Genomic DNA, 25,024 nt, shown 5'->3' with positions numbered 1-25,024 from the left:
TGTCTGTGACATTTTTATGATTTTAGGCAGCCTCTCTGTTAATGGGTGGGGTTGTATTCCTGTTTTGCTAGTTGTTTTACATAGGGTGTCCAACACTGTATCTTGCTGGTCGTTGAGTGGAGTTGGGTCTTAGCATTGAGATGGTGATGTCTGGGAGAGCTTTCATTGGTTCATAGTACATGGATCTGGGAGGTCTCTATTGGACCAATGTCCCAAACTCGGTTCTCCTACCTCAGTGGCACAGGCCTTACACCTGGATGGAGCACCAACATCATGTCAGCCACACGGCTCAGAAAAAAAAAGGAGAAAAATAGAAAGGAAGAAAAAAATTAAATTAAATTAAATTAAAATGTTATTAAAATTATTAAAAATTAAAATATATATATAAGGTAATAAAAAAGGAAAACAAAGAAAGATAGAAAGAAGAGAGCAACCAATCCAAAAAACAAACCACCAATTATAACAAGTGCTAAAACTATACTAAAAATCAAACAAACAAAAAAACAAACAAACAAATAATGGACAGACAGAACCCTAGGATAAATGGTAAAAGCAAAGCTATGCAGACAAATCACACAAAGAATCATACACATACACCATCAGAAAAAGAGAATAAGGAAAAAAAATCTATACCTAAGAGAAAAAAAAAGGAAGAAGAGGGCAACCAAATCAATAAACAAATCTACCAATGATAATAAACTCTAAATACTAAACTAAAATAAACTTAAAATCAGAAACAAATTAGATGCAGAAGGCCAACCCCAAGTCTACAGTTGCTCCCAAAATTCACCACCTCAATTTTGGGATCATTTGTTATCTAATCATGTATTCCACTACATCAAATTGATTGTGGACATTTAATCCACTCTTCCTGAGGCTGCTGGGAGAAATTCCCCTTTCCCTTCTTTGTTTGCACAGCTCCTGGGGTTTGGCTTTGGGTTTTGCCCTGCCTCTGTGTGTAGGTCGCTTGAGGGTGTCTGTTCTTTGCCCAGTCAGGATGGGGTTAAAGTAGAAGTTCTTCAGGTGTCTCTGGCTCACTCAGCCCAGGGGGAGGCAGGGGTATGGAATGCAGGTTGAGCCTGTGGTGGCAGAGGCTGGCATGATGTCGCAAGAGCTTGAGGTGCACCGTGTGTTCTCCTGGGGAAGTTGTCTCTGGATCATAGGACCCTGGTAGTGGCGGGCTGCTCAGGCTCCTGGGAGGGGAGTTGTGGATAGTGACCTGTGCTTGCACACAGGATTCTTGGTGGCTGCAGCAGCAGCCTTAGCATTTCATGGCCGTCTTTGGTGTCTGTGCTGATAGCCTGCTCATGCCCATCTCTGGAGCTCGTTTAGACAGTGCTCTGAATCTCCTCTCCTCGAGCACCCTGAAACAATTGTCTCTTGCCTCTTAGGCAGGTCCAGATATTTTCCCAGACTCCCTCCAAGCTAGCTGTGGAACACTAGCCCCCGTCAGGCTGTGTTCACACAGCCAACCTCAGTCCTCTGGGATCTGACCTCCAAAACCAGAGTCTCAGCTCCCAGCCCCCACCTACTTTGGTGGGTAAGCAGACAAGGCTCTCAGTCTGGTGATTGCTGGTCGGCACTGATCCTCTGTGTGGGAATCTCTCTGTTTTACCTTCTGCACCCCTGTTGCTGTACTCTCCTCCATGGCTCCAAAGCTTCTCCCCTACCCATTGCCTGTCTCTGCCACTGAAGTGGCTTCCTAGTGTATGGAAACTTTTCCTCCTTCACAGCTCCCTCTCAGACGTGCAGGTCTTATTCCTATTGTTTTGTCTCTGTTTTTCCTTTTTTCTTTTGCCATATCTAGGTACGTGGGGAATTTCTTGCCTTTTGGGAAGTCTGAGGTCTTCTGCCAGCCTTCAGTAGGTGTTATGTAGGAGTTGTTCCACATGTAGTTGTATTTTTGATGTATTTGTGGGGAGGAAGATGATCTCCATGTCTTACTCCTCTGCTATCTTGAAGGTCCCCCTCACCTTTCTTTTTGAGTCTTGTTAATCAGTATATTTTTCTTTTTTACACTCTGACATATGCCTCACCAAGCGTTTATAAGAGTTGTCCTCAGAGAAGCTCATGTAGAAAAATATGTACAGGGTAATACATTAAGTATGAGAGATAAATGTTGCACCTTAGGAAATGATCAATTCCAATTTCAGTACTTGCTAGAGGCTTTAGATTTAACAAGATTCTATATTTTTAAGAAATAAGCAAAGCAATTTTTATGGCAAGGCATAGACTGGTGAAATGGAAATGAAAATAATGGTAGACTGGTAATAAAGAGATCTGGCTTCTAATCATTGACCAGCTGTGTGACCTTTGGTGAGCCATACCCCCATCTATCTACACTTTTCTTATATAAAATAAGAGTATGGTATTCAATCTCAAGATGCCCACCAGCTTTAAGTCAATCTCCATGTTATATAATAGAGAGTTTACAATTTGTTTTTCATACACATTGGTGGTGGAGAGTTATATTTAATGAAAAAAGAAACTATAAACAGTATAAGTGCAAAGCATTCTTCTATTTAAAGTCATTTCAAATTTAGCCATGATCCTAGGAAAATAAACATAATCTAAAATGTAAAAACATACATCTGTTTTCCATGAAATTTACTTATCTTTCAAAATGTATTTTAAACATTCAAACATGTGTTGTTTATATAAATATTTGACCATACAAGAGTTTGTTTTTACATATGTCCACTACAATGAAAACACAGATGGAAAGGGCAGGCATTAAACTGAATTGTAGAGAGATAGGGGAGGGAACAAACTTTTACGGGTGACTTATGGTGCTTTACACTTATTATCCACAAGCATTATCTCAAAACAACCCCCTGTTATATTATGTCCATTTACTGTTAACTGAAGCACAGAGACTTTAAAAAAATTGACCATGCTAAATTGCAAATTCTGAAGGAGAGCTGCGTTTTTCTCATGGCATCTAGAAGAGTTCTGTCACATAATAGGTGTTCGGTTTACCTTTCATGAATAAATAAGTCAGTAACATTAGGTACGAACCTGGGAAAACAGTCCACATTAAAGAAATGTATGTACATAATATTCAATGAAATTAAAGGTAAAATATACAAAATTTGCTTCCTAGACTTTTTAAGAAGTATAAGATATAACAAGGAAACATGAATCAAAAATTTCCACATTATTCCACAAGTAATGGCTAACTAGACATCCTGAGGCAAAGTTCATTTTGGTGATCAATAACTAGAAGGTCTATTAGACTTTAAAACATCTACATAGTTTCTACCACAATCTCAGGAATATATTTATGTGGCAAACATATTCTTTTTTGCAGTTTATCTAATATTACAAAAGAGGTCCTATTACAACACATAACCTTTTCAAAGTTTCTTTCTGCTGTGAGCATGCTGCATTTTGGAAAACCACTACAAATAAAAAGATAGTAAGCAGTTTACTATTCTTTCCTCTAGTAGAAGTTTCAACAAACCAAAAGCAAGAAGAAAATGGTAATACTTATTTCTTTTTTGTATGTTAGTATTTTCTATAGGGGTAAAGATTTCTGCACAGTATCCATGGCTTTGACAATTTTTAACCTCAATTATGCCTAAAACTCCTTTATATCAAATAGAATCCTAGTAAGGAACCCTGTGGTTATCTTATCTTTCATTTTGGAAGAGTATGTTTCTAGTAATACTCTGTCTCTGTGCCCTCTCTCCTGCAGTATGGGGTCTCAAGGAACCCTTACGACAGTCCATGGAGCCTGAAAGCTGCTGTCATGGCACATGGAGTTTATTAGTATCAGTGACAGATTGAATAAGAACAAAAATGAAAAAACTCAGTAGAAAAGTTGTAAGATAAATTTGAGGATACCTTACTGAAAGTATATCAACAGAACAAACAGACTGAATATGGAAATCTCAGGGTAACAGTTGTGCTCCAGGTGCAGAGTAACCAATTCAGGTTGGAGCAGATCAGAAGTTCCAGGAAAATTTATTTAAGATGATAAAATTGCTGCACTACCAAATGTCTATGAATGTATTGAAAGGAGGTATGTACAACTGGGGAAGGTTTTGAGGATAAATTAGTAGTAGTACCTAGAAAATTAAGCAAGCAAACATACAAAAGCCAAAACCTAAGTAAATAAAGAACTTCAAGGAAACAAAATAATAGTATGCAGAAAAGGACAAAAAGTAATATTATACCACACAAGTCAAATGTGTAAAACATTTACATAGTCATAATAATGTTAACACTGAATATCAAACTAACCAAAATTATGGAATAATTATACTGTGAGGATAAGAAGAGAAGAAGTATGCATGTAGGTGAAAGGATCAATAAAGAGATCTTGAAAGAGTTAGAAAAAATGTCTTGCATTTCATAGTCAAAAATCAATCAACAATGCCTAACACTGAATAATCAAGAAGTAGTGATATAAACAGATAGATGAGACAGCTAGGTGTTCCCCAATATCTTTCTCCCTCTTCCAATAATAACTGAAAGTTTAGCGGGGCACATGACTCTCTACAATATAACTACATTTGCAGCTTCCCTTGTAGTTAGGTATGACCATGTGACTAATCTTTAGCCAATGGGATTTAAGTGACTGTGTCTTGTGGTAGTTTCTGGGAATCCCCTTTAAAATATAGCTAGCACACACTTGTGGTCCCTTCTTTCTCCCCATCTCTGCCATGCTGCCTGGACCATAAATGCCATAATTTTGGACGTTGAGGACCAGGGCTACATCATAGGGATGGCAGAATGGAAGATGGAAGGCATTAGTCTCTTGAGGACTTCACGAGGCAGAACGGCCATGCCAGCTCTGGACTTGTACATGAAATTGAAATATCTTGTTTAAGCCACTGTTATTTTGAGTCTTTTTTGTTATTCACAGAAAAACCTAATTCTAATTAATATACCACATTATTCAGATGGTGGTAAATACCAAAGGAATCATCTAAAAGAGTAGAAAGTAGTTGACTCTGGCTATCGGGAAATGGTAGGAGGAGAGAAGTAAAGAATGTTGGTTTTGTAGCAAGTTCTACAGAACTTAACTCCTTAAGCTATGTGCATGTATAACTTTGATTTAAAGAAATATTAAAAACAACTATGACAACAAAAACACATGCTCTGTATTTCCCTAATTCTGGCTTTTGCTTAGGCTCCTCATACCATGATGCCACTCCAATTCCTCTTCAGTCATTTATATTCCTTTGTCACCCCTTTTGCTAGACTTTAAGCTCCTTAGAAATAGGCCAAGTGTCTAATGCATTTCTAGTTCCCTGTTCGTATATATAACGCATAGCATGCTCAGTAAATACAGGATTTTATTTGATTTCTCATCTGAATCCTAAAAAAACAATAAAATAAAAAGCACGGCTCTGGACAGGGCAGTATTTATTTTGAGAATACTATTTATTTTGAGAAATGTGCTCTGTGATTTCTCCCTATATTTCTCCCTCTTTCTTCATGTATGTATGAGAAAATACTTTATTTCTTCCTCTGGAAGAGTTCTGCGTTTTGTCCTTTTTCTTTAATAGTACTTCACTCTTGATTTTCTGTAATGATCCTCCAGTGTGAGCTGAATCCTACTTATACTTGCTCACAAGAGCCAATTGTTAACATCTCTTTTGAGCTCTGCATTGAATGAGCCATGGGATCAGCCATGGCACGAATCTTTATATCATAGAAATCAACAAATGTTATAAATCAAGGCTTTTTTTCCCCTTAAAAACCCGGTTGTTAAATACCAGCACACTTCTGCCACTATCTAAATCTTATACAAGTATCTTTTAAATGGAATGTAATCTACAGTTCCCACGACTGATCAATATATTTTTTCCATCTATCATTCATTATATAATATGTGAGATGTACAGTACTCCCCCATTATCTGAGTGAATGCCTGAAACCAGGGATAGTATCTAACGTTATATATACTATGGATTTTTTTTCTATACACACACCTACAATAAAGTTTAATTTATAAACTAGGCACAGTAAGAGAATATCCGAGTTGCCAGCATCACTACTCTTGAGATTTGGGGCAATCATTAAGTAAAATAAGGGTTACTTGAACACAAGCACTGAGATACCATGACAGTCAATCTGATAACTTAGATGGTTACTAAGTGACTAATGGGTGGGTAGCATATACAGCATGAATACGCTGGAGAAAGGGATGATTCACATCCTAGGATGGAGCAGGAGGACACAAGATCTATCATGCTACTCCAAACAGAGCACAAATGAAAACTTATGAATTGTTTATTTCTGGAATTTTCCATTTAGTATTTTCAGACTGCAGTTGAGCACAGGTAACTGAAATTGCAGAAAGCAAAACCACAGATAATGGGGGAGTACTGTATTTCAGATCACCTCATGCAAATTTATGAGACTTATGTGTTGTCAGTTGTGCTAAGAGGGCAGATATTTCATGCAATTTTAAAAACAGTGTATTGATATATATTTAACATGCCATATAATTCACTCATTTAATGTGTACAGTGAAAATATTTTAACATATTCACAGAGTTGTGCAACAATTACCACTAGCTAATTCCAGAACATTTTCATCATGCCCAAAACAAACCCTATACCCATGAGCAGTCACTCCTCATTCCTCCCTCTCCCCAGCCCCTGGCAGCCACTAATCTACCCTCTGTCTCTATAGATGTGCCTATTCTGGACATTTCATATAAATTGAACTATGGAATATACAGTCTTTTGTGACTGGCTTCTTTCACTTGGCATAATGTTTCCAAGATTCATCTATTTTGTAGCATGTTTCGGTATTTCATTCCTTTATATGGCTCTGTCATATTCCATTATATGCATATATCACATTTTGTCTATTCATTCACTTGATGAACATTTTTCCCACCATTTTGCTATTATGAATAATGTTGTTGTGTACATCCATGTATAAGTTTTCTTTAAACAACAAATATTTGTCTAGATCAAGGCACCAGTAGACCTGGTGTCTGGTGAGAGTCCACTTCCTGGCTTGTAGACAGCCAACTTCTCCGTGTGTCCTCACAGGGCCAAGAGAGAGAAAGAGAGATGTGGCTCTTTTCATTATGGCATTAATCCCATCTTGAGGTCCTCACTCTCAGGAACTAATTTAACCTAATTACCATACAAAGGCCTCACCTCCAAATATCATATTGTGGATTAGAGTTTCAACATCTGAATTTGGAAGTGACACAAACAATAAGTCCACAGTAGTAATGTTTACCCAATATTCACTAATAAAAGACAAAACTGGCAATGCAATTTCTACTTTTTTCACTGAGATCACACTGCATAAGATCAAGTTAAACTTGAAGATTCAATGAAAGGAAGAGCTTATTTGTGAACTACCCAGACAAGTGTGATAATTTTTGCTAAGATTAAAACCTTTCATATCAAAAAATGATTATTTTATACACTTTTCTAACATGAATCAATGTGCAGATTGTAGCAGTAATCACCAGTTCTATATAAAAGGATTTCAAAAATTATAAGAAAAATTTGAAGGATACTTTGTTGATATTCATAAGCTTAGAGTTTCTTTTCAATTTATAGTATGGCTTTTTGATTTTCATGTTAATGATGGTTAGCTGACACAAGAATTGGCAGTTTTATTTAATTTGAATAGATATAATTTTGAAATTGATAAACTTTTCAAAGTCAAATCAATTTTTCTTAAAAAAGATGAATTGATGTTCACACTCAAGAGAGCTTTGCCTCATTCTGTATAGGTAGCATTACGAGATGCAACCAATTTGCTCTCTGTACAAAATCATCACTGTTACATTATCGGTACTTGAACTCTGCAGCTACCTCCAGCAAGGTTGGAAAGGGTGTTTTACTGTGTGTGTTGCTTATAATCAGAAAGAATAACATCATCAAGTTCAAAACTTTTATTCCTGGAGGTCATTAAAATTCATCTTTTTGTTTTCATGAGGCATCATGCTCAAGTATGTTCTGGGGAGCACTGATTCCTGGGGGTACCAACAGGAAAAAGCAGAATTGTGTTGGGAACAACTAGACTGGAGAAACACTTGGTTATGGAAAGTTAATAAATTTCATTACAGCAGAACTTCACAGAGCCTTGGAGTATGTTGATACTTATACTAATCTCCTTGGGGCATGGGAAAGGTATAGTATTAAGTGTAGTATTAAGTGTTTTTTTTGTTTTGTTTTTTGTTTTTTTTTTTTTTTTTTTTGCTATACGCAGGCCTCTCACTGCTGTGGTCTCTCCCGCCGCGGAGCACAGGCTCTGGACATGCAGGCCTAGCGGCCATGGCCCATGGGCCCAGTTGCTCCACGGCATGTGGGATCCTCCCAGACCGGGGCACAAACCCGCGTCCCCAGCATCGGCAGGCGGACTCTCAACCACTGCGCCACCAGGGAAGCCCTAGTATTAAGTGTTTTCCTAAGTAATTTGGAACTGGCTCCCTGAAGGGACCAGTGATCCTTAGAACATATTCAGTTCTCATTTCTTTCACCCCAGTGAAGCAGGTAATTTGTTCTCTCTCTCTCTCTCTCTCTCTTTAAACAGCTGTGAACACTGAATTTTAGAGAGTGACACAAAAGTTATACCATTAGTTATTGGTTGAGCTGTGAATGCTGTCCCCATAATATTAAAGTGTTAATTGAAATCCCACCTTGTATTATATGTAGAATTCAGAATTTCTGAACATTATGAATAATAAGTCTCTTAACATAGATGAATATTTTTATTGTTTCTTTGGTCCCTAGTTTATGTTTGTAGTACCATAGAACCACTTGAAGTAATATGATATAGCAACTTCTTGCCAATTCTCAAAACAAGTTAATGTTAATAATGTATCATGTAGTAGAGAGGCCATTAGTGGAGAATGCCAAAACCTCCAAACAAAGCAAATATACTGTCTTTAAAAAATTATATGACAGAATAATATCTCTCATTATTACATGCTGGCCAAGTTTTGTAGTGTAAGTAAGTTCCCCATTGTTAGAAGCCCTTGTAATAATATTTCATTAAGACTAAAGATAATGTTAATTTTACAGGACACACTTTTTTTTAATTGAAGTATAGTTGATCTACAATGTTGTGTTAATTTCTGCTGTACAGCAAAGTGATTCAGTTATATATATATATATATATATATATATATATATATATATATATATATTCTTTTTTATATTCTTTTCCACTATGGTTTATCACAGGATATTGAATACAGTTCCCTGTGCAATACAGTAAGACCTTGTTTATCTCTTCTGTATATAATAGTTTGCATCTGCTAACCTCAAAGTCCCATTTTATCCCTCCCCCACCCCCCACCCTTGGGAACCACAGGTCTGTTCTCTATGTCTGTGAGTCTGTTTCTGTTTCATAGGCAGGTTCATTTGGTGAGGACACACTTCTTTTTTTTTTTTTTTTTTTTTTTTTTGCGGTATGCGGGCCTCTCACTGTTGTGGCCTCCCCCGTTGTGGAGCACAGGCTCCGGACGCGCAGGCTCCGGACGCGCAGGCTCAGCGGCCATGGCTCACGGGCCCAGCCGCTCCGCGGCATATGGGATCCTCCCAGACCGGGGCACGAACCCGTATCCCCTGCATCGGCAGGCGGACTCTCAACCACTTGCGCCACCAGGGAGGCCCGACACACTTCTTAAATAACAAAACCAAGGACCTTGTGTCTCTCTTTGGAAACGAAAGGTAATGTTCTACTCTGTCAATCTTGATCAATAAAATATTATTATAGAAACACAGAGAGTTCTAGCTAGATCCTTCTAAAGGAGTCTGGTGATTTCCCAGGGACTTTTGAATGGTCGTTCTTAGAAGATCACAAGGTTGGATTCAACAATACCCCAGTGCTAGTGCATTGATATTGCTGACTAATTATTGGGGGATATAGTTATCCTTTCTTTTCTTTATATGATAAACATTATACCAGTTACTGATTTTCTTTTGGTATTCACAAAGCTCAAGTGGTAATGTAAGGTACATAACTGACCTGCTTATAACTTCAGTGAATAATTTACCATCCATGTGTCTTACTTTCAGTAATCAGGTAACATCAGATACCATTATGTACTAAAACTTGTATAAAATACTGTTGGATAAAAAGAAAGTACCATTTCATGGTTGTTTTCCTCTTGTATGACATATCTCTTCAAGTAGAGAAAGAGCTAAGATTTACATTTTCATTCTAGCCCTATGGTGACTAGAATAATAAATGACATCCTATATATTAGATTAAAACTTGATATATCAGTTAGTTTTATTTATTTATTAGCAACATTTTAATCTGAAAGGTGTGACCTTGTTCTTCTATACCTCATAGGACTATTTCAAAGAAAAAATAAAATATCACAAATGTGAAGACACTTAAAACAATGACCCCTTAACTGATATCCCTGTGTAATGTCAGTCTTTTGAAAAAAGTGTTCTGTAGTCATATATGTTGAAATGATGTTGCATAATTCTACACCTCTCTCTTCAAGCACATTTTGGAGGCTCTGAATGAACTGTATTATCTGCAATAAATAAACAAGCTGCTCTGGTCTGAATAACAACAAAAAAAAATGAATTGATGTTATCAATGTAGATGTAAACACTAAAGGAAATACCTTTTTTTTTTTACTTGATGCAATTATTGGAAACATTTTAAGTATGTTTGCAACAACTTAGTTATGTGACTCTACAGTCGGGAAGTAGCCTTGGGGGGGTTCCAAGACCCATCGGCGATACCAAAATCCACAGATACTCAAGTCCCATAGTTGGCCCTCCATACGAGAGATTCTGCAGCTCCATGTATAAGTTTTTGAGTGGACATACTTTTCATTTCTTTTGAGTGTATACCTAATAATGAAATTGCTGTCATATGATAACTCTATGTTAAAAATTTTGAGGACTGTTTTCCAAAGTGGTTAAAACATTTTATATTTTCACCAGAAGTGTATAATGGTTTCAATTGCTCCACATCCTGGCCAACACTTATTACCTGTCTTTCTTATTATAGCCATCATAGTGGGTGTTAAGAAGTATCTCATTGTGGTTTTGATTTCCATAATGACAAAAGATGTTGAACATATTTTAGTGTATTTATTGGCCACTTGTACATCTTCTTTGGAAAAATGACTATTCTAATCTATTGCCCATTTTTAATTGCATTATTTGCTTTTTATTATTGATATGTAAGAGTTCTTTACATATTCTGGATAAGATCCTTATCAGATATTTGATTTGAACATATTTCCTCCCATTCTGTGGGTTATCTTTTTCACTTTATTGATAGCATTGTTTAAAGCACCTCATACAATTTTTAAAATTAATTTTTAGTGAAGTATAGTTGATTTACAATGTTGTGTTAGTTTCTGGTATACAGCAAAGTGAATCAGTTTTACATATATCCATTCTTTTTCAGATTCTTTTCCCATAGAGGTTATTACAGAGTATTGAGTAAAGTTCCCTGTGTTACAGAGTAGGTCCTTTTTAGTTACTAATTTTATATATAGTGGTGTGTATATGTTAATCCCAATCTCCTAATTTATCATTTCCTGCCATATTTTCCCTCTGGTAACCATAAGTTTGATTTCCAGATCTGTGAGTCTGTTTCTCTTTTGTATATAAGTCCATTTGTATCATTTTAAAACGTAGATTTCACATATAAGTGATATCATATGCTCTTTGTCTTTCTCTGTCTGACTTACTTCACTTAGTCTGATAATCTCTAGGTCCATTCATGTTACTGCAAATGGCATTATTTCATTCTCTTTTTATGGTTGAGTAATATTCCATTGTATATATGTACCACATCTTCTTTATCCATTCCTCTGTTGATGGACATTTAGGTTGCATCCATGTCTTGGCTACTGTAAATAGTGCTGTAGTGAACATTGGGGTGTATGTATCTTTTTGAATTTCGGTTTTCTCTGGATATATGCCCAGGAGTGGGATTGCTGGATCATATGGTAGCTTTATATTTAGTTTTTTAAGAAACCTCCATACTGTTCTCCATAATGGTTGTACCAATTTACATTCCCACTAACAGTGTAGGAGGTTCCCATTTTCTCTACATTCTCTCCAGTATTTATTGTTTGTAGATTTTTTGATGATGGCCATTTTGAGCAGTGTGAGGCATTTTTCAGAGAACTAGAACAAAAAATTTTAGAATTTGTATGGAAACAAGAAGACCCCAAATATCCAAAGCAATCTTGAAAAAGAAGAATGGAGCTGAAAGAATCAGGCTGACTTCAGACTATACCACAAAGCTACTGTAATCAAAACAGTAATAAAAACAGTATAGTACTGACACAAAAACAGATACATAAAACAATGGAACAGGACATAAAGTCCAGAGATAAATCCATTCACCTATGGTCAACTAATATATGACTAAGGAGGCAAGAATATACAATGGAGAAAAGACAATCTCTTCAATAAGTAGTGCTGGGAAAGCTGGACAGCTACATGTAAAAGAATGAAAATAGAACACTCCCTAACACCATACACAAAAATAAACTATAAATGGATTAAAGACTAAATGTAAGGCCAGACACTATAAAACTCTTAAAGGAAAACATAGACAGAACACTCATTGACATAAATCACAGCAAGATATTTTTTGACCTACCTCCTAAAGAAATGGAAATAAAAACAAAAATCAACAAATGGGACCTAACAAAACTTAAAAGGTTTTTCGCAGCAAAGGAAACCACAAACAAAATGAAAACACAACCCTCAGAATGGGAGAAAATATTTGGAAATGAAGCGACTGACAAGGGATTAATCTCAAAAATATATGAACAGCTCATGCAGCTCAATATGAAAAAACAAGCAACCCAACCAAAAAATGGGCAGAATCTCTAAACAGGCATTTCTCCAAAGAAGACATAAAGATGGCCAAAAAGCACATGAAAAGATGCTCAACATCACTAATTAGAGAAACTCAAACCATACAACTTTTTAAGGCTTTCATTTATGACACTCATCAACCACAACATGAAAATTATTGAAAATGACTTACCCGAACTATTTCACAGTCAACATTCAATTCAGTTGCCACTGCTTCAATTTTCTCTCTACAAACAGAGCCAAGGCTGGTCATACCATTGTCCCAGTACTTCTTAAGGGTGGCTAAGTCTTGGTCACTGAACTGAGTGCGGTCTTGTAGCTGTAAAACACATTTTTAAAAATTAGAATGCTCAAAGGAAGAACATTAAATCATCAGAGTGATATGTGCTAGGTTACTTTCAACATGTAAATTAATTTCACAATTCTTATTCTGTGTTCCTTTTTACAGAAATGGGCATTATTATGGTATTTATTACTATGACATGAAAGTGTGCTAGAATAAAATGAGTAAAAAAAAAATTTACCTGATAACAATTAAACAATGTTGACTTAAAGTGGTTGTAGTCACACAAATAATACATATTAATTGTAGAAAACACAGATATATTTAAAAAGAAGAGAATTTAAATCACTAACAATCCTGAAAATTACACTTGTTAATTCTAATATATGTTCTTTCAAACTTTTTTCTATAATACATATATTCACATTCACACTACATATATTTAAAAAATACCAGAGTCAGGATCATGTCATGGTGTTGTCTTTTGATAAATTAATCTAGGTTTACCATAGATAGGCTCCCACTAATGTTATAATAAATTAAAAGACTAAATAAGAGAAATGTAATAAGATAATGTTGTTTTAAAAGAGCAATCATATTTATGGCTTCAGAAAGTTTCAGAATAAGCCCATCCTTTTTATTCTTAGGGTTTTTTTAAACCAATAAACTATGGACTTTATATATTGTTTGAATTCAATGAATCCTGTAGACATCCCTAGGAAATAAATTAGAAGCATGATGGAATAATGACCTCTATTTGTGAATAAGGAGTAATGAAAAGAAAGGTCAAGGACTTATTCAACAGGGTGCAGAGAGACCATAGCAGAGCTAGAAGTAGAAATATATCTGATTATTTTCTAGTAGCTTTATCCCTATGGTGTCTCCAATTATCTCAGGGGGTGGTAAAAAAAATCTGAAAATTAACGTTAATTAAAAATATAGGAGCGGAGGAAGATGGCGGAAGAGTAAGATGCGGATATCACCTTCCTCCCCACAGATACATCAGAAATTCATCTACACGTGAAACAACTCCTACAGAACACCTACTGAACGCTGACAGAAGACCTCAGACCCCCCAAAAGGCAAGAAACTCCCCACATACCTGGGTAGGACAAAAGAAAAAAGAATAAACAGAGACAAAAGGATAGGGACGGGACCTGCACCAGTGGGAGGGAGCCGTGAAGGAGGAAAGGTTTCCACACACTACAAGCCCCTTCGAGGGTGGACACTGCAGGTGGCAGAGGGGGAAAGCTTCAGAGTAGCGGAGAAGAGCACAGCAACAGGAGTGTGGAGGGCAAAGTGGAGAGATTCCGGCACAGAGGATCGGTGCCCTCAGGCACACACCAGCCCGAGAGGCTTGTCTGCTCGGTCGCCGGGGCGGGCGGGGCTGGGAGCTGAGGCTCGGGTATCGGGTTTCAGTTGGAGCGCAGGGAGAGGACTGGGGCTGGCGGCAGGAAGAGAGCCTGAAGGGGTTAGTGACCCACGGCTAGCCCGGAGGGAGTCCGGGGAAAAAGTCTGGAGCTGCCGAAGAGGCAAGAGACATTTTCTTCCCTTTTGTTTCCTGGTGCGCAAGGAGAGGGCATTAAGAGCGCTACTTAAAGAAGCTCCAGAGATGGCCGTGAGCCACGGCTAAAGGCGCGGACCCCGGAGACGGGCGTGGGATGCTAGGACTGCTTCTGCCACCGCCACAAGAGCTGTGTGCGAGTGCAGGTCCCTGTCCACCCCGACTTCTGGGGAGCCTGTGCAGCCCGCCACTGCCGGGGTCCTGGGACCCGGGGACGGCTTCCCTGTGAAAGTGCACGGAGCGCCACGGGCTGGTGCGATGTCATGCTGGCCTCTGCCGCGGCAAGCCCACCCCGCACGGCGTGCCCCTCCCTCCCCTCTGCCTGAGTGAGCCCGAGCCCCTGAATCAGCGGCTCCTTTAAACCCGTCCTGTCTGAGCGAAGAACAGACGCCCTCCGGAGACCTACGTGCAGAGGCGGGGCTAGGTCCAAGGCTGAGACCCGGGAACTGTGAGAGCAAAGAGACAGGGAAATCTCTCTGTGCAGCCTCGGAGGCAGTGGATTAAAGCTCCACGGTCCACTTGATGTGACCTGTGTCTGTGGAGTGCATGAATGGACAGCGAATCATCCCAAATTGAGGAAGTGGACTTTGAGGACAAGATTTAAGACATTTCCCCCTTTTCCTCTTTTTACAACGAATTATTCCAAATTAAGGAGGTGGACTTTGAGAGCAAGATTTCAGACTTTTTCCCCTTTTCCTCTTTTTACAACGAATTATCCCAAATTGAGGAGGTGGACTTTGAGAACAAGACGTTCGATTTTTCCCCCTGCTCTCTTTTTGTGAATGTGTATGAGTATGCTTCTGTGTGAGATTTTCTCTGTATAGCTTTGCTTCCACCATATATCCCATGGTTCTATGTGACCGTTTTTTTTCAATAATTACTTTTTAATTTTAATAACGCTACTATATTTTATACTTTATTCTATTTTACTTTACGTGCTCTTTCTTTTTTTCCTACCTTCCCTTCCTCCCTCCCTCCTGTCTTTCTTTCCTTCTCTTTCTTTCTTTCTTCCTTCCTTTCTTTCTTTCCTTCCTCGCTCCCTCCCTTATTCCTTGCACTCTTTCTTTTTCTTTCCTTCCTGCCACCCGCCCTCCTTTCTTTCTTTCTTTCTTTCTTTCGGTCCTTCCTCCCTCCCATCATCCTTTCTTTCTTTCTTCCTTCCTTCCTTCTTTTCTTTCCTTCTTTCTTTCTTTCTCTCTCTCTTTCTTTCTTCTACTAATTCTTTCTTTCTACTATTTCTCCCTTTTATTCTGAGCCGGATAGATGAAAAGGTCTTGGTGCTGCAGCCAGGAGTCAGTGCTGTGCCTCTGAAGTGGGAGAGCCAACTTCAGGACACGGGTCCACAAGAGACCTCCCAGCTCCACATAATATCAAGCAGCGAAAACCTCCCAGAGATCTCCATCTCAACACCAGCACCCATCTTCAGTCAATGACCAGCAAGCTACAGTGCTGGTCACCCTATGCCAAACAACTAGCAAGACAGGAACACAACCCCACCCATTAGCAGAGAGGCAGCCTAGAAACATAATAAGGACACAGGCACCACAAAACACACCACCAGACATGGACGTGTCCACCAGAAAGACAAGATCGAAACTCAACCTCCAGAACACAGGCACTTGTTGCCCCCACCAGGAAGCCTACACAACCTACTGAAACAACCTTAGCCACTGGAGACAGACACCAAAAACAACGGGAACTATGAATCTGCAGCCTGCAAAAAGGAGAACCCAAACACAGTAACATAAGCAAAATGAGAAGACAGAAAAACACACAGCAGGTGAAGGAGCAAGATAAAAACCTACCAGACATAACAAATGAAGAGGTAATAGGCAGTCTACCTGAAAAAGCATTCAGAATAATGATAGTAAAGATGATCCAAGATTCTATTTTCAAGATCCAAAATCTTGGAAATAGAATAGACAAAATGCAAGAAACAGTTAACAAGGACCTAGAAGAACTAAACATGAATCAAGCATTAAATAAAAACACAATACATGAAATGAAAAATACTCTAGATGGGATCAATAGCAGAATAACTGAGGCAGAAGAACGGATAAGTGAGGTGGAAGATAAAATAGTGGAAATAACTGATGCAGAGCAAAATAAAGAAAGAAGAATGAAAAGAACAGAGGACAGTCTCAGAGACCATTGGGACAACATTAAACGCACCAACATTCGAATTATAGGGGTTCCAGAAGAAGAAGAGAAAAAGAAAGGGACAGAGAAAATATTTGAAAAGATTATAGTTGAAAACTTCCCTAATATGGGAAAGGAAATAGTTAATCAAGTCCAGGAGGCACAGAGAGTCCCATACAGAATAAATCCAAGGAGAAATATGCCAAGACACATATTAATCAAACTTTCAAAAATTAAACACAAAGAAATCATATTAAAAGCAGCAAGGGAAAAACAACAAATTAACACACAAGGGAATCCCGATCAGGATAAGAGCTGATCTCTCAGCAGAAACTCTACAAGCCAGAAGGGAGTGGCAGGACATAATTAAAGTGATGAAGGAAAAAAAAACTGCAACCAAGATTACTCTACCCAGCAAGGATCTCATTCAGATTTGATGGAGAAATTAAAACGTTTACAGACAAGCAAAAGCTGAGATAGTTCAGCACCACCAAACCAGCTTTACAACAAATGCTAAAGGAACTTCTCTAGGCGAGAAACACAACAGAAGGAAAATACCTACAATAAAGAACCCAAAACAATTAAGGAAACGGGAATAGGAACATACATATCACTAATTACCTTAAATGTAAATGGACTAAATGCTCCCACCAAAAGACACAGATTGGCTGAATGGATTAAAAACAAGACCCATATATATGCTGTCTACAAGAGACCCACTTCAGACCTAGAGACACATACAGATTGAAAGTAAGGGGATGGAAAAAGATATTCCATGCAAATGGAAAACAAAAGAAAGCTGGAGTAGAAATTCTCATATCAAAAAAAATAGACTTTAAAATAAAGACTATTAGAAGAGACAAAGAAGGACACTACATAATGATAAAGGGATCAATCCAAGAAGAAGATATAACAATTGTGAATATTTATGCACCCAACATAGGAGCACCTCAATTCATAAGGCAAATACTAACAGGCATAAGAGGGGAAATCGACAGTAACACACTCAGAGGAGGGGAGTTTAACACCCCACTTTCACCAATGGACAGATCATCCAAAATGAAAATAAATAAGGAAACACAAGCTTTAAATGATACATTAAACAAGATGGACTTAATTGATATTTATAGGACATTCCACCCAAAAACAACAGAATACACATTTTTCTCAAGTGCTTATGGAACATTCTCCAGGATAGATCATATCTTGGGTCACAAATCAAGCCTTGGTAAATTTAAGAAAATTGAAATTGTATCAAGTATCTTTTCTGACCACAATGCTATGAGACTAGACATCAATTACAGGAAAAGATCTGTAAAAAATACAAACACATGGAGGCTAAACAGTACACTACTCAATAACGAAGTGATCACTGAAGAAATCAAACAGGAAATAAAAAAATACCTAGAAACAAATGACAATGGAGACACGACAACTGATAATCTATGGGACGCAGCAAAAGCAGTTCTAAGGGGGATGTTTATAGCAATACAATCCCACCTTAAGAAACAGGAAACATCTCGAGTAAACAACCTGATCGTGCACCTAAAGCAATTAGAGAAAGAAGAACAAAAAACCCCAAGGTTAGTAGAAGGAAAGAAATCATAAAGATCAGATCAGAAATAAATGAAAAAGAAATGAAGGAAACGATAACAAAGATCAATAAAACTAAAAGCTGGTTCTTTGAGAAGATAAACAAAATTGATAAACCATTAGCCAGCCTCATCAAATAAAAAAAGGGAGAAGACTCAAATCAATAGAATTAGAAATGAAAAAGGAGAAGTAACAACTGACACTGCAGAAATACAAAAGATCATGAGAGATTCCTATAAGCAACTCTCTGCCAATAAAATGCACAACCTGAAAGAAACGGACAAATTCTTAGAAATGCACAACCTGCCAAGACTGAATCAGGAAGAAATAGAAAATATGAAGAGACCAATCACAAGCACTGAAATTGAAACTGTGATCAAACATCTTCCAACAAACAAAAGCCCAGGACCAGATGGCTTCACAGGCAAATTCTATCAAGCATTTAGAGAAGAGCTAACACCTATTCTTCTCAAACTCTTCCAAAATATAGCAGAGGGAGGAGCACCCCAAACTCATTCTACGAGGCCACCATCACCTTGATACCAAAACTAGGCAAGGATGTCACAAAGAAAGAAAACTACAGGCCTATATCACTGATGAACATAGATTCAGAAATCCTCAACAAAATACAAGCAAACAGAATCCAACAGCACATTAAAAGGATCATACACCATGATCAAGTGGGGTTTATTCCAGGAATGCAAGGATTCTTCAATATACGCAAATCAATCAATGTGATACACCATATTAACAAGTTGAAGGAGAAAAACCATATGATCATCTCAATAGATGCAGAGAAAGCTTTCGACAAAATTCAACACCCATTTATGATAAAAACCCTGCAGAACGTAGGCATACAGGGAACTTTCCTCAACATAATAAAGGCCATATATGACAACCCCACAGCCAACATCGTCCTCAATGGTGAAAAACTGAAACCATTTCCACTAAGATCAGGAACAAGACAAGGCTGCCCACTCTCACCACTCTTATTCAACCTAGTTTTGGAAGTTTTAGCCACAGCAATCAGAGAAGAAAAGGAAATAAAAGGAATCCAGATTGGAAAAGAAGAAGTAAAGCTGTCACTGTTTGCAGATGACATAATACTATACATAGAGAATCCTAAAGATGCTACCAGAAAACTACTAGAGCTAATCAATGAATTTGGTAAAGTAGCAGGATACAAAATTAATGCACAGAAATCTCTGGCATTCCTGTACACGAATGATGAAAAATCTGAAAATGAAATGAAGAAAACACTCCCATTTACCATTGCAAGAAAAAGAATAAAATATCTAGGAATAAACCTACCTAAGGAGACAAAAGACCTGTATGCAGAAAATTATAAGACACTGATGAAAGAAATTAAAGATGATACAAATAGATGGAGAGATATACCATGCTCCTGGATTGGAAGAATCAATATTGTGAAAATGACTCTACTACCCAAAGCAATCTACAGATTCAATGCAATCCCTATCAAACTACTACTGGCATTTTTCACAGAACTAGAACAAAAAATTTCACAATTTGTATGGAAACACAAAAGACCCCTAATAGCCAAAACAATCTTGAGAACAGAAAACGGAGCTGGAGGCATCAGGCTCCCTGATGTCAGATTATAGTACAATGCTACAGTAATCAAGACAGTGTGGTACTGGCACAAAAATAGAAAGATAGATCAATGGAACAGGATAGAAAGCCCAGAGATAAACCCACACACATATGGTCAACTTATCTTTGATAAAGGAGGCAGGAATGTACAGTGGAGAAAGGACAGCCTCTTCAATAAGTGGTGCTGGGAAAACTCACAGGGACATGTAAAAGTATGAGATTAGATCATTCCCTAACACCACACACAAAAATAAGCTCAAAATCGATTAAAGACCTGAATGTAAGGCCAGAACCTATCAAACTCTTAGAGGAAATCATAGGCAGAACACTCTATGACTTAAATCACAGCAAGATCCTTTTGGACCCACCTCCTAGAGAAATGGAAATAAAAACAAAGATAAACAAATGGGACCTAATGAAACTTCAAAGCTTTTGCACAGCAAAGTAAACCATAAACAAGACCAAAAGACAACCCTCAGAGTGGGAGAAAATATTTGCAAATGAAGCAACTGACAAAGGATTAATCTCCAAAATTTATAAACAGCTCATGCAGCTCAATAGCAAAAAACCAAACAACCCAATCCAAAAATGGGCAGAATATTTAAATAGGCATTTCTCCAAAGAAGATATACAGAGTGCAAACAAACACATGAAAGAATGCTCAACATCATTAATCATTAGAGAAATGCAAACCCAAACTACAATGAGATATCATCTCACACCAGTCAGAATGGCCATCATCAAGAAATCTAGAAATAATAAATGCTGGAGAGGGTGTGGAGAAAAGGGAACACTCTTGCACTGCTGGTAGGAATGTGAATTGGTACAGCCACTATGGAGAACAGTATGGAGGTTCCTTAAAAAACTAAAAATAGAACTACCATATGACCTAGCTATCCCACTACTAGGCTTATACCCTGAGAAAACCATAATTCAAAAAGAGACATGTACCGAAATGTTCATTGTAGCTCTATTTACAATAGCCCGGAGATGGAAACAACCTAAGTGTCCATCATCCGATCAATGGATAAAGAAGATGTGGCACATATATACAATGGAATATTACTCAGCCATAAAAAGAAACGAAACTGAGCTATTTGTAATGAGGTGGATAGACCTAGAGTCTGTCATACAGAGTGAAGTAAGTCAGAAAGAGAAAGGCAAATACTGTATGCTAACACATATATATGGGATTTAAAAAAAATGTCATGAAGAACCTAGGGGTAAAACGGGAATAAAGACACAGACCTACTTGAGAATGGACTTGAGGAAATTGGGAGGGGGAAGGGTAAGCTGTGACAAAGCGAAAGAGAGGCATGGACATATATACACTACCAAATGTAAGGCAGATAGATAGTGGGAAGCAGCCGCAGAGCACAGGGAGCTTAGCTCAGTGCTTTGTGACCGCCTGCAGGGGTGGGATGGGGAGGGTGGGAGGCAGGGAGACGCAGGACAGAAGGGATGTGGGAACAGATGTATATGTATGACTGATTCACTTTGTTATAAAGCAGAAACTAATAAAAAAATAAATAAAAAATAAAAAAAATTTTAAAAATAAAAAATATAGGGACTTCCCTGCTGGTGCAGTGGTTAAGAATCTGCCTACCAATACAGGGGACATTGGTTCGAGCCCTGGTCCAGGAGCATCTCACATGCCATCGAGCAACTAAGCCTGAGAGCCATAGCTACTGAGCCCACGTGCCACAACTACTGCAGTCCCCGTGCCTAGAGCCTGTGCTCTGCAACAAAGAGAAGCCACCCTAATGAGAAGCCTTCACACCTCAACCACAACAAAGAGTACCCCCTGCTCGCCGCAACTAGAGAAATCCCGTGCACAGCAATGAAGACCCAATGCAGTCAATAAATAAATAAATAAATAAATAAATGTATTAAAAAATTATATATATATGCTGTTGAGTGGATATATGTATACATATAGCTGATTCACTTTGTTATACAGCAGAAACTAGCACACCATTGTAAAGCAATTAGATGTTAAAAAAAATAAAAAGGAAAAAAAAAAGAAAAATGCTGACACGTGGAAGAAGTTATGCAAGAAAATATAATAACTAACTATATAGGGAAAACAGAAGATTTTCACTTCCTAAGTTAAATATTGTTTAAAAAATTTAATAGGAACATTTATGACCAAAATTTTAAATAAAAATAAAATTTGAAAACTAAATATCTATATCTATCTATCTATCTATCTATCTATATGCTGCAAAACCCTGTATGTGTATGTGTGTGTTTGTGATGAAAGAATGTGGTGAGAGCAAGAGTGAGAGAGAAAGCCTGTGAGACTGAATGAATTGAGGACAAAAGTGGCAAATAATTATGGCATGAGATGTGAGGTTCTGTTGTTGCCTTCTACCTAAGAATAAATGATCTGGTCGCACAGAGAGGTTAGACTTCAAGGCCTTCCTAGACATAAACTGCTTTAAATGTTTCCTTCTTAACTGAAATTTAAAATGGAACCCTCTCCTAAATTAGATACAGGTAACAACAGAAAATAATGTACACAACATATAAACCATGACTTAAATAAAAGAGTTATCATAACTAAAACTGATACAATACTAAACAACAGGTGCAAATTTGTTTTAAAGCTACAATGTTTTCAAAATAAATTTTAAGTATCAGGAGGAAAAACAATATATGAATTATCAGTTTACCACCAAGAAAGTGAAGTTAGATTGTACAATTAGCATGTGTCTTTTCATAAGACATATAGTACAGTTTTTCTTTGAGTGTGTGTCAATCAATTTCCTTACCAGCTAGATCTGTTCTCCCCCAAGTTAAAAACAAAACATAACAAAACAAACAAACATACAAACCCTTATGAGTAATATTTATTACAATTATTGGTACTAAATTACATGTTTCCAATAAAAGAATCAAAACATGTCATCCAAGTTTTTTTTTAATCAAGTGAAATAACCCTCAAGTTATATCTATAACATAAAAATCTCATTACCTGCCCCTCCTATATTGATTGTACAATAGTTGTGGAGCTAAAATTCTCAAAGCAAAACAAAGAGCAAAATAAATGGTAGTACGGTTCTAGGTAGATTCAAATAATTCATAACAGGCAGGATAAATATTCCCATATTTTTCCATTGAACCAAATCCTCCACTATAAGTTAGCCTACATTATTCTCAAACTGGAAGGAATAATGAACAGAACACTGAACACACTGAGCCTATTAATTTGTAATTCATTTAGAGGACACCCAAAGCTGATTCATCCCTTAAAATGAACTAAACAAAAGCTGATTTGATTTGTTGGAAATGTCCTACATTAGCAATGCTGAAGGCAACTTATTATGACAACGCCTCATAAGTAGAAGCTTATGGGGAAAGGGCAGTTATTTTTAAAGCTCCTAAGAGCATATTTTAACTAAGAAAATAAATAAGGTAATAAAAATCAATTAACATTAAAACTGAATACTCATTTACTGAAGAAAAAAAAATGTGGACACTTAAAGGAGAAGGTGAATTCTTCCCGGAGGAGCCTGAAGTTGAAATCAGTTTTGTCTCTCTATTGAAATCTAAAGCCACTTTCACTTTATAAGACATCCCTCAGCTTTAACTGCTGACTAAAGTGAGGGAGACATATTAGTCAATTATCTTGCTGATTTTGTGAAGAGTAACATTCCAGTAACCCTGGAAATCCAGGTGAAAGTTGAGATATGGCCCATGTGACAAGACAATTGTTTTGATTTCACCTGGATTATATTGTAACACAATAGAAAAAAAAACCTACTGGCCTCTTCACCAGCCTCAAGGACACTTCTAGGACTTTAGTTCTTTTATTTTTCTCTTAAAAATAAAACTAAGTGACAAAACTCTGATATTGGGGAGCAGAGTTTACTGTTTTAAGTATGTACCTTAGTTAAATGTGGAACTGAATTATATATTTGTACTTAGGAGTAACCCTTTTGAAGTGAGAACTATTAAATTTCTAGCTCAATTAGCACTTCTTTCACCTTACTCCCTCAGCTTTCCATATGCTGTGCACTACTCTGCCTTATCCCAATAATCAGTTCAGATATTGACCCATGCTGTTGAGATTTCAAACTTATTTTGTGAAAGTTTGTTCATTTTTCCACTAGACAATGGGCTGCTTAATAGCAAGTATCATGCCTTTTTACTTTTATTTTCATTGTAAAAATAAAAGTAACTATGCACTTGATTTAAAAAAAAAGTCAAACAATTAGAAAGGTATAAAATGAGCTACAGTCTCTCTCCTTCCTTAGTTACAAACTCCCAATCCTGACACCAAAGGCAACCACTGTCAGTAGTTTCCTGGGTAACTTTCCAGGGTAAAAATGCATATACACTTAGAAAAAAAAATGATGATACTATACCTTAATTTTTTTCACTTCATATATCTTGAAGATCTTTCTATATCATAACATACAGATATACTTCAGTCTTTTTAACTTCTACATTGTACTCCATCATATGGACACTATACAATTTACTTATGTGATTGTTATCTAATATTTTCTAATTATATTATCTAATTTAGTTATCTAATGGTGAACATTTAGGTGGTTTTCAGGTTATTGCTATTAAAATCAATGCTGAAATGGACATTCTTGTACCTATATATTGCTTTATATTTGCAATTCCAAGCCATATGTTTTTATCATCTCCACTTCCTCCAGTTGACAAGGAAGGGATTCCTGCTTAGAGTTATGGGGATTGATAAACAACTGATTCTCAACACTAGACAGATGAAATCAACAGTAGTGTATTAGTCACATATACTCACAGCTTATAAGAGGAGAGCACTGTATGTCATGCAGGGCCATAGGGTAATTCTACTTGGAAACAGAATGAACAAGCAGAGGCTGTGGTGTAACCCCTAAGCATGGTGAAATCTCTGTTTCCCACAGGAGAATGTGATTGACTTGTTTGAATCATTCTGTGGGCTAGCAGGGAACTGAAGCTTGCTATTCAGGGATAAGCAGCCACTGTGCCTGATCCCCATGCTAAGGAGAGTTGTTTGAATATGGTAC

At 37.3% G+C, this 25,024-nt stretch overlaps 1 protein-coding gene across 1 annotated transcript in view; it reads right to left on the bottom strand.

The window, feature by feature from the left end:
* Positions 1-25,024, bottom strand: part of HDX (highly divergent homeobox) — a 150,427-nt gene that overhangs the window by 42,880 nt on the left and 82,523 nt on the right. The window contains exon 4 of the mRNA XM_060087754.1: positions 12,977-13,123. Coding sequence (XP_059943737.1) covers positions 12,977-13,123 — 147 coding nt within the window. The remainder of the gene's footprint in view (positions 1-12,976; positions 13,124-25,024) is intronic.

Source organism: Mesoplodon densirostris, chromosome X (assembly GCF_025265405.1).
Source record: "Mesoplodon densirostris isolate mMesDen1 chromosome X, mMesDen1 primary haplotype, whole genome shotgun sequence".
NCBI classification, from domain to species: domain Eukaryota; kingdom Metazoa; phylum Chordata; class Mammalia; order Artiodactyla; family Ziphiidae; genus Mesoplodon; species Mesoplodon densirostris.
The sequence above is the reverse complement of the archived record's forward strand: the minus strand, read 5'-3'. Positions and strand labels throughout refer to the sequence as shown.